At 49.1% G+C, this 13,542-nt stretch overlaps 1 protein-coding gene across 1 annotated transcript in view; it reads left to right on the top strand.

The window, feature by feature from the left end:
* The window catches only part of POSTN (periostin), a 62,750-nt gene that overhangs the window by 8,748 nt on the left and 40,460 nt on the right, over positions 1–13,542 (top strand). The window contains exons 3-4 of the mRNA XM_056847927.1: positions 9,136–9,200; positions 10,689–10,846. Coding sequence (XP_056703905.1) covers positions 9,136–9,200; positions 10,689–10,846 — 223 coding nt within the window. The remainder of the gene's footprint in view (positions 1–9,135; positions 9,201–10,688; positions 10,847–13,542) is intronic.

Raw genomic sequence — 13,542 nt, 5'->3', positions numbered from 1 at the left:
CCTGATGGAACATTTTCTGGCCTCTCTCTAGAAGCTTCCAGAGCTTATCACTCAGGACTCTAGAGGTCATAGGAAGCCATTCTTTCATCGGTAGGGTTGCCAGGTCCCTCTTCACCACCAGCGAAGATTTTTGGGGGGGAGCCTGAGGAGGGTGGGGTTTGGGGAGGGGAGGGACTTCAATGCCATAGAGTTCAATTGCCAAAGCGGCCATTTTTCTCCAGGGGATCTGCTCTCTATCGGCTGGAGATCAGTTGTAACAGCGGGAGATCTCCTGCTACTAGGGCTGTTGGAAAAAAATTCGGTAAAGTTTGGATTCGGCAAAATTTGGCCCCCAATTCGGATCTGTGGAATTCGGCACTAAGTTCGGAGAAAAATTCGGCCGAATAAAACCATTAAAAACACATTCACGCCTTTCCACGGCTCCGGGGGTGCATTTTTGGAGGTAGAGGACCCAAACTTTCAGTGTAGCTTGAGAGGACCCTTCTTGCAAGTACCCCCACGTTTTGTGACGATCGGGGCAGGGGGTCCCGAGTTATGGGGCCCGGAAGGGTTCCCCCCCCCCATGATCAGCCCATTGGAATGAATAGAAATAAAGAGACCCTTTGGACTTGGAGTTTGCAAAACCATGCAAAGCAACATGTGATGGGACCTTGGAAGTTTGCAAACCATGGAAAGGGACAGAAGCGCGCTAGCTATGCATAAGGAGCAGGTGGGGGTGGAATTTCCCCTTTTGCATCGGCCTCGGGAGTCGGGAGTCTTGGGACCGGGCAAATGCTTTGTTTAAGGCACAATTTGAAAACCAGTTTTGAGCAAGCATCAAAATAGACCTAACCGATCTTATGAATGAGGGAAAACCTGAGGACACACAACTGAAGCACCCCCCCCCCTCAAACCAGGGAGAGAGAGAAGCGAGCGGGCACACACACACCCAGGCAGAACGGGCGGGAAAAAACCCCGCAAACCAGTACGGCTCGGCCCCAAACGGGAAAAAAAAAACCAAGGAGGAGGAGGCGCAGCCCGTGTGCCGAGCAGAGAGAGAGAGACTCACTAGCCGCTGCACAGACTCAACTTTATACTTTAAAACTTTAAAAGCAGAACACACTCCCGCAAAGGCGAGAGGGCACACACCCCTCGGCAGAATGGGCGAAAGCCCCCTTTGGCTTCCTCCCCCCACCCATAGAAACTGCCCTCCCCCCCCACACACACACAGGAGAAAAGGTATAGAGAAAAAACCCCAAAATCAAACTGTGTGGATGTCTTCCAGCAGGAGCATGGAGGAGAAATAAATCTTTGGGCACACACCCCTTGGCAGAATGGGCGAAAGCCCCCTTCGGCTTCCCCCCCACCCACAGAAACTGCTCCCCCCCACACACACACAGACTCTGCTTTCCCACACACACACACACACAGGGAAAAAATTATAGAGAAAAGCCCCAAAATGGGTCTTACTGTGGATGTCTTCTCAGGAGTAATCCAATACGATTCCATTTATACACGGGAGGTTTTGCCTTGGATTTGCTGCTCTCTAGATGCACAGGATCACCGTGGTTGGATGGGGGGACCGTATAACTCGGGACCCCCTGCCCCAATCGTCACCAAACTTGGGGGTTCTTGCAAGAAGGGCCCCCTGAAGCTACACTGAAATTTTGAGACATCTACCTTCAAAAATGCCCCCCCCCGGAGCCGTGGAAAGCTGGGAATGTGCACACGCACCCCCCACACACACACACACACGGGGATCTCTCTCTCACACAAACAGACACTCTCTCTTTCTCTCCCCGGGCCGCACAGCAGTTGGGCTCACGCACTCAACCGCAACTGATTGGCCAGAAGAAGACACAGCTTGGCCACTGATTGGCCGCGGGAGAATGCTCCTTACTAACTGACGGTTATGCTGCTGATTCGGAGCCCCCGAATTTGCTGAATTTATTCGCGATCGCCCCGAACTCGCCAAATTCGGCTCATCGTTTTCCCACGTTTTTTTGAATTTGGTTCCATCCAAACTGAAAACCGCCAAATCGGGGAAAATCCGGCTGTTTTTTGGTTCGGGACAAACCAAATTGACAGCCCTACCTGCTACTACCTGGCAGTTTGAGATAAAGATGCACTAGTACTAACAAAAGTCTGGCTGAGAAAACAATAGTACAAGGCTCACACAATCAATTGCAAAAACATGTATTAGACAAGTACAATAGTGAGAGTGCAAAAAGTGCTAGAAAGGAAACTTATCAATATATCTACCCTCAACAAGCATAAAACTAATAAATACTGGTCTATAAATATGTCTCAAAATATGGTCAGGAGGACTCTCTTACAGTTCATGTATTTAAGGTGTCCTTTGCATGCATTTTCATTGAGCAACCCTGTTGGGAGCAAGAGTCTGTTTGAGAACTTTGTGTGTAAGAACTTGTTGTACAAGAATATAAGGAGAATTGTCTCTAGCGTAAACGGAGAGCTGAAGAAGCCGCCCGCGGGGGCGGCGAAAACGCAAAGCATCCGGACGGCGTTCCGTCATCTCCTGTCTCTCAGTCTTCTGTCGTCAATTTTGACACAAGCAAAGGACATGTTATATACATGAACTGTAATAGAGTCCTCCTGACCATATTTTGAGACATATTTATAGACCAGTATTTATTAGTTTTATGCTTGTTGAGGGTAGATATATTGATAAGTTTCCTTTCTAGCACTTTTTGCACTCTCACTATTGCACTTGTCTAATACATGTTTTTGCAATTGATTGTGACTACCTGGCAGTTGGCAACCCTAATCATCTGTTCAATAGCCTTATTAATATATGGCCTGCCATATATGGGGAGGGCCTGTAGGTCACTGATTTGGGGTACCAAGTCCCCCCTCCTGATCGGCAGGGGGTTTTAGGGTAGGGTTGCCAACCTCCAGGGACTAGCTGGAGATCTCCTGCTATTACAACTGATCTCCAGCAGACAGAGATCAGTTCACCTGGAGATAATGGCAGCTTTGGCAATTGGATTCTATGGCATTGAAGTCCCTCCGCTCCCCAAACCCCGCTCTCCTCAGGCTCCGCCCCCAAAACTTCCTGCCAGTAGCAAAGAGGGACCTGGCAACTCTAACTTGAACCCCCAAAATTAAATTGGCCACCCCAGCCCCAACCCCTAAAATAGGGTTGCCAGGTCACCCTTTGCCACCGGCAGGCGGTTTTTGGGGTGGAGCCTAAGGAGGGCAGAGTTTGAGGAGGGGAGGGACTTCAATGCCATAGAGTCCAATTACCAAAGCGGCCATTTTCTCTAGGGGAACTGATTTCTATCAGCTGGAGATCAGTTGTAATAGCAGTAGATCTCCAGCTGCTACCTGGATGTTGGCAACCCTAGTTCAAGTGCTAAAGCAGCCGCGGCAATGCGGTGCTTCTGGAAGTACAACTGGAATTGATGTCATCACGTGTGCATGTGCATAAGCCCACCACTCCGGAGTGGCTGGGTGGTTTGACGCGCAATCGCCCTCCAAACCCACCACTCTGGCAACCCTATCAGTGATAGAGTGTCTGCCTGGCATGCAGACGGTCCCTGGTTCAATCCCTGGCATCTGCAGTTAAAGGACCAGGCAATAGGTGATGCAAAAGACCTCCACCAGAGACCCTGGACAGCCAATTGCCAAAGCGGCCTTTTTCTCCTGGTGAACTGGAGAAATCAGCTGGAGACCAGTTGTTAACAGTGGGAGAGAGATTGGCAACCCTAGACATTGTGCAAAATTATCCATCTCTGGGACACTGTATAACCGTTGCAGGGTGGTGTTAATAAACACAGAATCAATTTCAACGCGAATATCTTCTGGTCGGCCACCTCCTTTGCACCGAGTGCGGGATTTGGAGCCAGAGGCAAAGCACAGGGCCTCTCGGCCAAGAACAGTGTCAAGGAGAACTGCTTCAAACTGTGAATTGGGTGGTGTCTGGACCCCAGGCATGCTTGGGGTTACAGGGAGGGTTGCCAACCTCCAGATGGAACCTGGAGGTCTCCTGGAATTACAACTGACCTCCAGACAATAGAGATCAGTTCTCCCGGAGAAAATGGCAACTTCGGAGGGAAAACTCTATGGCATACCTTTTTAATTCTAACTGCAACCCATCCCCCAAATTCCCCTTCCCAGGCACTGTCCCCAAATCTCCAGGAATTTCCCAACCCAGAGTTGGCAACAGGGCTCAAGCGCCAGCACAAATATAGGGAGGGAAGAGAATGTGTGGTGTCATGGATTGCAATACTTTTGTGGATCACATTGTGATATATCACAGTTTTCTGAGGGGGAGGTTCATTTTGGCATCATTTGAGGCGGGTCAGAGAGAAAAAAACGACATTTCTGGCCCCGGAATGGGAATGCATAATTTTGGAGGGAAAAACATTTAGCACAAAGCAGTTTCGCCATCGACTCGGCCCTGGCATTTTCCCCAAGCAATACTCGGGGGGAGACGCCTACTGTTTGCCCAGCTCAAACGTGGCCCTCCTAGAGGTGGCGGAGGACTGTTTGTCCTCGAGGAAATTGCAGCGGGGCAAAGACGCATAGGGGGCTGCCAGATGAGTCATCTGAAAAATAACAAGGGCTTCGGTCTTAACCGTCCGAGTCTCTGTGATATGAACTACAAAGAGACATTGCAGATAATACATTTATGTGAGGTTGGTAGTAGGGTTCCCCTTGACAAAAGTCCAGCGTGTATTTGGGGGGTTCTGGTCACCACACCTAAAAAAAGGATATTACAGAGCTTGAGGAGGTGCAGAAAAGAGCAACCAAAATGATCAGGGGACTAGAGCAACTGTCCTATGGGGAGCGGTTAAGACGCTTAGGGCTGTTTAGCTTGGAAAGAAGGCGGCTGAGGGGAGACATGATAGAGGTCCATAAAATTATGCATGGTATGGAGGGAGCGGACAAGGAGAAGCTTTTCTCCCTCTCTCATAATACCAGAACGCGGGGTCATCTGCTGAAGCTGGAGGGGGAGAGATTCAAAACAGACAAAAGGAAGTATTTCTTCACACAACACAGAGTTAAATTGTGGATCTCCCTGCCCCAAAATGTGGTGATGGCTGCCAACTTGGAAGGCTTTAAGAGGGGACACGTTCATGGAGTTGAGGGCTATTCATGGCTACTAGTTAAATTGGAAACTAGTCATGATGCATACCTACCGGTATTCTCTCTAATATCAGAGGAGCATGCTGTGCTGTGGAACGCAGGCAGGATAAATGCTGCTGCAGTCGTCTTGTTTGTGGCCTTCCTACAGGCACCTGGTTGGCCGCTGTGTGAACAGACTGCTGGACTGGATGGGCCTGGGTCTGATCCAGCAGGGCTTCTCTTATGTTCTTATGGAGGATGGGTCTATCCATGGCTACTAGCCAAAATGGATACTAGCCATGATGCATACCTATTCTCTCCAGGATCAGAGGAGCGTGCCTATTATATTAGGTGCTGTGAAACACAGGCAGGATGGGGTTGCTGCAGTTATCTTCCTTGTAGGCTTCCTGGAGGCACCTGGTTGGCCGCTGTGTGAACAGACTGCTGGGCTTGGTGGGCCTTGGTCTGATCCAGCAGGGCTTTTCTTATGTTCTTATGGGTATTTGAATAACCAGGGTTGCCAGGTCCCTCTTTGCCACTGGCGAAAGGTTTTGGGGGTGGGGCCTGAGAATGGTTGGGTTTGGGGAGAGGAGGGGCTTCAATGCCATAGAGTCCAATGGCCAAAGCAGCCATTTTCTCCAGGGGAACTGATCTCTATCAGCTGGAGATCACTTGTAATAGCAGGAGATCTCCAGCTAGTACCTGCAGGCTGGCAATCCTATTAATAACCCCCATTCCCTGCCCATTAGTGGGGTGGGTCTTGGAGCCAAGGAACAAAAGCTGCATTACAGGAATAGGGTTGCCAACATCCAGGTGGGCCCTGGAGATCTCCTGGAATCGCAGCTGATCACCAGGCTACAGCGACCAATTCCCCTGGAGAAAATGGCCGCTTTGGAGGTAAGGTTACCAGGTACCGGTTGGGAAATACCTGGAGATTTGGGGGCGGGATTTGGGGAGGGACTTCAATGCCATAGAGTCCAATTGCAGAAGCGGCCATTTTCTCCAGGCGAACTGATCTCTATCGGCTGGAGATCAGTTGTAATAGCGGGAGATCTCCAGCTACTACCTGGAGGTTGGCAACCCTATTTGGAGGCTGGGCTCCGTGGCATTTAGGATTCCCAACCTCCTGGTGGTGGCTGAAGATCTCCCGCTGTTACAGCTGATCTCCAGCCGACAGAGGTCAGTTCGCCTGGAGAAAATGGCCGCTTTGGCAATTGGACTCTATGGCATTGAAGTCCCTCCCCAAATCCCGCCCCAAAATCTATGGCATTGATTCCCTTCTCCAAACCCCGTGCTCCTCAGGCTCTGCCCCCAAAATCTCCAGGATTCTCCCAACCCAGAGCTGGTAACCCTAATGGCATTATACCCTGGTGAAGCCCTTCCCCAAACCGTGCCTTCCCCAGACTCCACCTCCCAGTCTCCAGGAATCTCCCAACTCAGAGCTGGCAACCCTACCAAGAGCCGTCTTTGTTCTTCTTGAGGCACAATGTTTTTGGGGAAACGGGATGGGATCAGGGTGAACTCCCTGCTGTGGGTCAACAGGATGCTTTCTGATGCATCTCTCAAGGGGGAGAGATCTGAGAAGTGGGACCGCCTGGGGCCCAGCTCTGCTTCAGAGCCGTCTTCCTTTTGTGTTGAAAATAGGTTTCCATTTCATCTGGAACTGGTAGTTTTGATTGTGTGGAGAGCCGGCTGGATCCTGACAAAAAGATATTGAGGACCTAGATTTTTTTGCTGGAGAGCCAGAGTGGTCTAGTGGTTAAGAGCGGTGGTTTGGAGCAAGGGACTCTGATCTGGAGAACCGGGTTCGATCCCCCACTCCTCCACATGAGTGGCGGACACTAATCTGGGGAACTGGATTTGTTTCCCTGCTCCTACACACGAAGCCAGCTGGGTGACCTTGGGCTAATCACAGCTGTCTTAGGGCTCTCTCAGCCCCACCTACCTCACAGGGTGTCTGTTGTGGGGAGGGGAAGGGAAGGTGATTGTAAGCCGGTTTGATTCTGCCTTAAGTGGTAGAGAAAGTCAGCATATAAAAACTAACTCTCCTTCTCCTCCTTTTCCTCCTTCTCCTCCTCCTCTTCCTTCTCCTTCTCCTCCTCCTCCTTCTCCTTCCTTCTCCTCCTCCTCTTCTTTTTCTTCTTCTTCATCATCTTTGTCTTCTTCTTCTTCTTCCAATGCTGTCTGCAAAGGGGAGGGATTCTGACCCCTTTCTTGGAAGCGGTCCTTGTTCCAACCTTCCCCCGCACTTCACATATGTGCGGTGCGTTGCTTTCCAGTTGCATTGAACCGTGTGGGGAACATATGGCCGTGCATATTCAAAGCCAAATGCTGGCTAGACATGAATCCCCGGAGTCTCCCACAGGAAGTGTGCTGTATGTTTAAAGGAACATGATAAGCTAAAATATTCAAGAAGAACATTTTAGCTCTGTCCTTTGCGCACAGGCAATTTTTTTCCTGGTTCATCTGTATATAATTTGTGGCGACCTCCCCCCCACTGGGTACGATGAAAAAGGGGGTGGCCAGAGCTGTTTACAATCCTGCCTTTGTCCTATCCTTTCTGTAACCAGAGGCAAAGGTCTATCTACCCTCTCCTTTTTGTCCCGAGGCAAATTTTCAGAGCACACCCAAGCGGCAAATGCCTATTGAGTTCTTCATTCCACGCCAAATACTGCATTTTAGTCTGCCAACATTCTGCTGGTTATAGGGTTGCCAACCTCCAGGTACTAGCTGGGAAACTCCTGCTTTTACAACTGATCTCCAGCCGATAGAGATCAGTTCCCCTGGAGGAAATGGCCGCTTTGGCAACTGGACTCTAGGGCATTGAAGTCCCTCCCCTCCCCAAACCCCCGCCCTCCTTGGGCTCCGCCCCAGAAATCTCCAGGTATTTTCCAACCCTAGTGATGGATAGGGTTGCCATCCTCCAGGTCCTGCCTGGAATGACAACTAGGGTTGCCAGCTCCGGTTTGGGAAATACCTGGAGATTTTGGAGGTGGAGCCTGAGAAGGGTGACGTTTGGAGAGGGGAGGGACTTCAATGCCATAGAGTCCAATGGCCAAAGTGGCCATTTTCTCCAGGGGACCTGTCCTCTGTCACCTGGAGATTGGTTGTAATAGTGGGAGATCTCCATCCACCACCTGGAGGTTGGCAACCCTTGATTGTACCTGGTTGAGCTCCATCCCCTCTCCAACCCCGCTCTCCCCATGTTCCACCCCCAAATCTCCAATAATTTCCCAAACCCAGAGTTGGCAAGCCTAAAAGTACCTACGGGAATGCTAGCTAGGTCTGCATGTGCCACAATTCCGTGGGAATTCAGCAAAGACACAGAACATGGTATCTGGTTGCAGAAATCAGTTGCCTGAGAAATCACGACTCTTGATCTTTAAAAAAGCAACTCCCTCCACCCTTTTAGCTGTCAGGAAGTGTTTGGACAACACTTGATAAAAAAAATCCCAGGAACCAGCAGGGAGGGCCTGCATAAGGGTTCGAGTGGGCTGCGTGGACATGGGTATGTGTTTCAGTGGACCTTGTTCCTTGCCTCCTTGCCGAGGCAGAATTGGGGGTGGGGGAGAAGAAGATATACAAAATTGGCTTAACTTGCATAAAGCGGATGTTGCAGACTCCCAGCGTTTCTGGTTGCAGAACAAAGGTTACCTTGGAGCAAAAAAGTTGTAGACAAGCTGGGACGTGTCCGGAGGAGGGCAACAAAGATGGTGAGGGGTCTGGAGACCAAGTCCTATGAGGAAAGGTTGAAGGAGCTGGGGACGTTTAGCCTGAGGAAGAGGAGACTGAGCGGGGATATGAGAACCATCTTGAAGTACTTGAAGGGCTGTCATAGAGAGGAGGGTGCCGAGTTGTTTTCTGTCACCCCAGAATTGGATTTCCTGCATTGTGCAGGGGGTTGGACTAGATGACCTTGGTGGTCCCTTCCAACTCTATGATTCTATGAACATTCTCTCCCTCCCTTCCTCCATGTGTGTGTAATGTGCACAGCACTGATTATTAAGTAAGAGTAAGATGGCAAGGAGCAAAGGAATAAAACAAAGTTGTTTTGTTTTTCTGCAGAACCGTCTTATATGAATGCTGCCCCGGCTATATGAAGATGGATGGAGAGCGCGGATGCCCCGCAGGTACCCTTACAGGACTGCCTGTCCATGCAAATGAGTGCAAGTGGGCCTCTTCCAAGGGGGGACAAGAAGGAGAGGAGGCTGGTCTGATGGGATGAAATGTTACATTAGGAAGCACTACTTGAGGAAGGGTCACGTGAAACTACCAGCGATTTGTTTTTTCATTGAGTCATATGCAACTACTAGCGACTTGTTTTCTCATTAAAAAAGAGTTGTATGCAACTACTAGCGACTTGTTTTCTCATTAAGGAAGAGTCGTATGCAACTACTAGCGATTTGTTTCTCGAGAGAAAGCGTGGTGTAGTGGTTGAGAGCAGTGGTTTGGAGCGGTGGACTCTGATCCAGAGAACTGGGTTTGATCCCCCACTCCTCCACCTGAGCAGTGGATACTAATCTGGGGAACTGGATTTGTTACCTCACTCCTCCACACGAAGCCAGCTGGGTGACCTTGGGCTAGTCACAGCTCTCTCAGCCTCACCTACCTCACAGGGTGTCTGTTGTGGGGAGGGGGAGGGAAGGTGATTGTAAGCCGGTTTGAGTCTCCCTTAAGTGGTAGAGAAAGTCGGCATATAAAAACCAACTCTTCTTCTTCTTCTTCTTCATTAAGGAAGAGTCATATGTAACTAATAGTGATTTGCTTTCTCATTAATGAAGAGTCATATGCAAGGACTAGTGACTTGTTTTCTCATTTTTCAAGGCCCTGAGAGCAACCTCCTCATGTGTGTAAATAAGCAACTGATAGCATCCTAGCTGGAATTACACTCTGGCACTCTCCAGCTTTGGCCTCCCAAGTGCCAATGGGTCATTAATTTCTTTTAATTACATGAGCCTCCTCAGCGGGGTTGCCGTCCTCCAGGTGAGGGCTGGAGAGAGATCCTGGAATTACAAATGATCTCCACACTACAGGGATCACTTCCCCTGGAGAAAATGGCTGATTTGTAGGGTGGACTACCCCACTGAATTCCCTCCCCTTTCTAAATCCCGCCTTCCCCAAGCACCATCCCCAAACCTCCGAGAATTTCCAAAGTCAGAGTTGGCAACTCTACGCTTCAGAGAAAATGTGCAGACACCCAAGCAAGCGGCAGCAGAAGACTCCTTTCCCTTTTGACATATTTCTAGCAATTAACTTTTGTACGGTTTGGCCCGTGATAAATCTGGGCCACCACAATTAGAAATTCCGTGAACTGTCAATCATCCCCTCCGTGAAATGCCATTACTGGGAACAGGGTTGCTAGCTCCAGATTGGGAACTACCTGGATATTTTTGGGGCGGAGCCTGAAGAGGGTGGGGTTTGGGGAGGGACTTCATTGCCATCGAGTCCAATTGCCAACACAGCCATTTTCTCCAGGTGGACCGACCTCTATCGGCTGGAGATCAGCTGTAACAGCGGGAAATCTGCAGCTGGTACCCGGAGGCTGGCAATCCTAACTGGGAACCAAATGGCAATAGTAGACTTCATGGCAGTGTTGTGCTTTTTTTGGTCTGTTGCAGTTGCTCCCATCGATCACGTGTATGGCACTTTGGGGATTGTGGGAGCGACGTCTACTCAACGATACTCTGACATGTCCAAACTACGAGAAGAGATCGAAGGGCCCGGTTCTTACACGTTCTTTGCCCCCAGTAATGAAGCCTGGGACCTCTTGGATCGGGTAAATATTTTAATATAGTTTTTTTTTAAAAAAATGATATGACTAAGTCATTTTTGGTAACTATTTTTCAATGTATGCAACTTGTGAATGTTACATTATATTAACAAAGATTCCGCTGCTGAATGCAGTGTTTAAAAACACCCTAAAATAAAAGTGGACTTCAGGATCTAGTTTGTTGGGTTTAGGCAAACACTACACATTTACCAAAGTAGAAAAGAGCAGGAGTCCAGTAGCACCTTAAAGACTAACAAAATTTCTGGCAGGGGATGAGCTTTCGTGAGCCACAACTCACTTCTTCAGATACATTTATCAAAGGTTAGCGTTGTGGGTGTATCTTAAGCTAGAGAGGGCAAAAAGCTGAAAGTTGGGTATTTATACCTATGGGGTGCCATATATACATGGGTATTTATACCCATGGGGTGCCGTCACATCCCGACGTTTCCTAGATAGACTCTGTTTACGAGGTGGTTTGCCAGTGCCTTCCCCAGTCATCCACACTTTACACCCAGCAAGCTGGGTACTCCTTTTACCAACCTCGGAAGGATGGAAGGCTGAGTCGACTTTGAGCTGGTTGCCTGAAACTGACTTCAGTCAGGATCAGGTTGTGAGCAGAGCTTGGACTGCAGTACTGCAGCTTACCACTCTGTGCCACGGGGCTCAGTATTTAGAGTTACCCTCAAGCTAATAAAATAGCTCAGACTAGCCTGAGCTCATGTGAGCTCGGAAGCTAAACGGGGTCGGCCCTGGCTAGTACATGGATGGGGGACCACCAAGGAAGTCCAGGGTCTCTCTGCACAGGCAGGCAATGGCCAACCACCTCTGCTCATCTCTTACCTGGGAAGCCCCTTGAGGGGTCGCCATGAGTCAGCTGCGACTTGAAGTTGACGACACTTAACCATACTGAAAATCCAAAACAAGCCCCGGGGTCAGGTAACAAAACTTAACTTTGTTAATTAGACAGACAGACAGGGGTTTTTTTAGGCTTCAGTTGAAATATTGTGCTCAGTTTTTACTATCGAGTTTTACCAGCCTTTGGAGAAAATTAGAGAAATTTCAGAGAGAGAGAGCCACATAAGGTGCAGCCCGCTCTCTTACTAGAACAAAGCTCCCCACCTTTTCAGAGCCTAAGGCACCTTTGGAATTATCACACAGCAAGGTATAGGAGCAGCTTACAAAACGGCTGCCGCTGGAGGCTGAGAACATCCCCTGATGTCCCCTGAGGACATCCCCTGCGCCTCCTGACACTGGTATTCAGAGATTTACCATCCCTGAATGTGAAGGTTCCCTCTAGTTACAGTGGCTAGTAGCCACTGATGGACCTAACTTCCATGAAACTGTCTTATCCCCTTTTAAAGCTCTCTATGGTTATTTATGCCTGGTTGCTTTAACCTCCTCTATTCCCCGTTTCAGCCAGGATCAAAGTAACCTGGGTTGGGGAAAACTGGATGGAATGATCAGGGAATTGGATGGAATGATCAGGGATGAAACTGTGTGCCGATGGAGGCATGGATACAGAAACACAGACTCCCAAGCTCAAATCAAGCCCCACCCCTTTAAATGCTGCTGTGTAATTGGCTGACTTCGCAGTACTCATCCTGAGAGAAGATCTCCTTCCCCCCAGACCCAACCGCCGCATAAAAAAGCATTTTAAGAACAACAACAAAAACCCGGAGCAATTTGAAAGAAGGGGGTGGGCTCGTTTTAAAAAAGCCTTTATTTTGCTCGTAAAGAGCTCCGAGGTAGCAGGAAGCACTTGAATCGCTGCCTCTTTACACACTGCTTCATGATTGGCTGTGAGAGAAGATTGGCAATCTTCTGTGCTTCCCCTGTTTGGCTATCTGCATGCTGCCTTGAAGAGGGGTTGGGAAAAGGGTGGGGCAAAGCTCAACCCGAGAACGGAGTGTGCATGCTATGTGACTCCGGAATGAGCCAGGATGAATGGTTTAATTCGGGCCAGAAGAGGAATGGGAAAAGCCAGGTTCGTTTTGCGTCGAAACAGCGTTGAGCTTCCAAGGAATGAGGTGTCGTGCATACTGAAAAATTTGACCCTGGCTGAAACAGGGAATAAAGGAGGGGAAAGCGACCATTCATAAAACACCTATGCTTATGGCCATCACTACATCCTCTAGCAGTGAATTCCACATTTTAATCACTTGTTGAGTAAAGAGGAAATTCCTTTTGTCCACCCTGAAGCCACTGCCCATCGGCTTGTGAATATATATATACTCTGAGAAGATAAATTACCAGTTTTAGCTTAGACTACATAGACTTCATAGAATCATGGACGAAACTGTGTGCTAATGGAGGCATGAATACAGAAACACAGACTCCCAAGCTCAAATCAAGTCCCACCCCTTTAAATGCTGCTCGGTTGGAAGGGACCACCAGGGTCACCTAGTCCAACCCCTGCACAATGCAGGAAATTCACAACTACCTCTCCCACACACACACCCCAGTGACCTCTACTCCATGCCCAGAAGATGCCCAAGAGGCCCTCCATCTCATCATCTGCCTAAGGTCATAGAATCAGCATTGCTGACAGATGGCCATCTAACCTCTTCTTAAAAACCTCCAGGGAAGGAGAGCCCACCACCTCCCGAGAAAGCCTGTTCCACTGAGGAACCGCTCTGTTAGAAAATTCTTCCTAATGTCTAGACAGAAACTCTTTTGATTTCATATCAACCCGTTGGTTCTGG

The sequence above is a fragment of the Euleptes europaea genome, chromosome 4 (genome assembly GCF_029931775.1).
Source record: "Euleptes europaea isolate rEulEur1 chromosome 4, rEulEur1.hap1, whole genome shotgun sequence".
Taxonomy (NCBI): domain Eukaryota; kingdom Metazoa; phylum Chordata; class Lepidosauria; order Squamata; family Sphaerodactylidae; genus Euleptes; species Euleptes europaea.
This window is presented reverse-complemented; position numbering and strand designations above follow the sequence as displayed.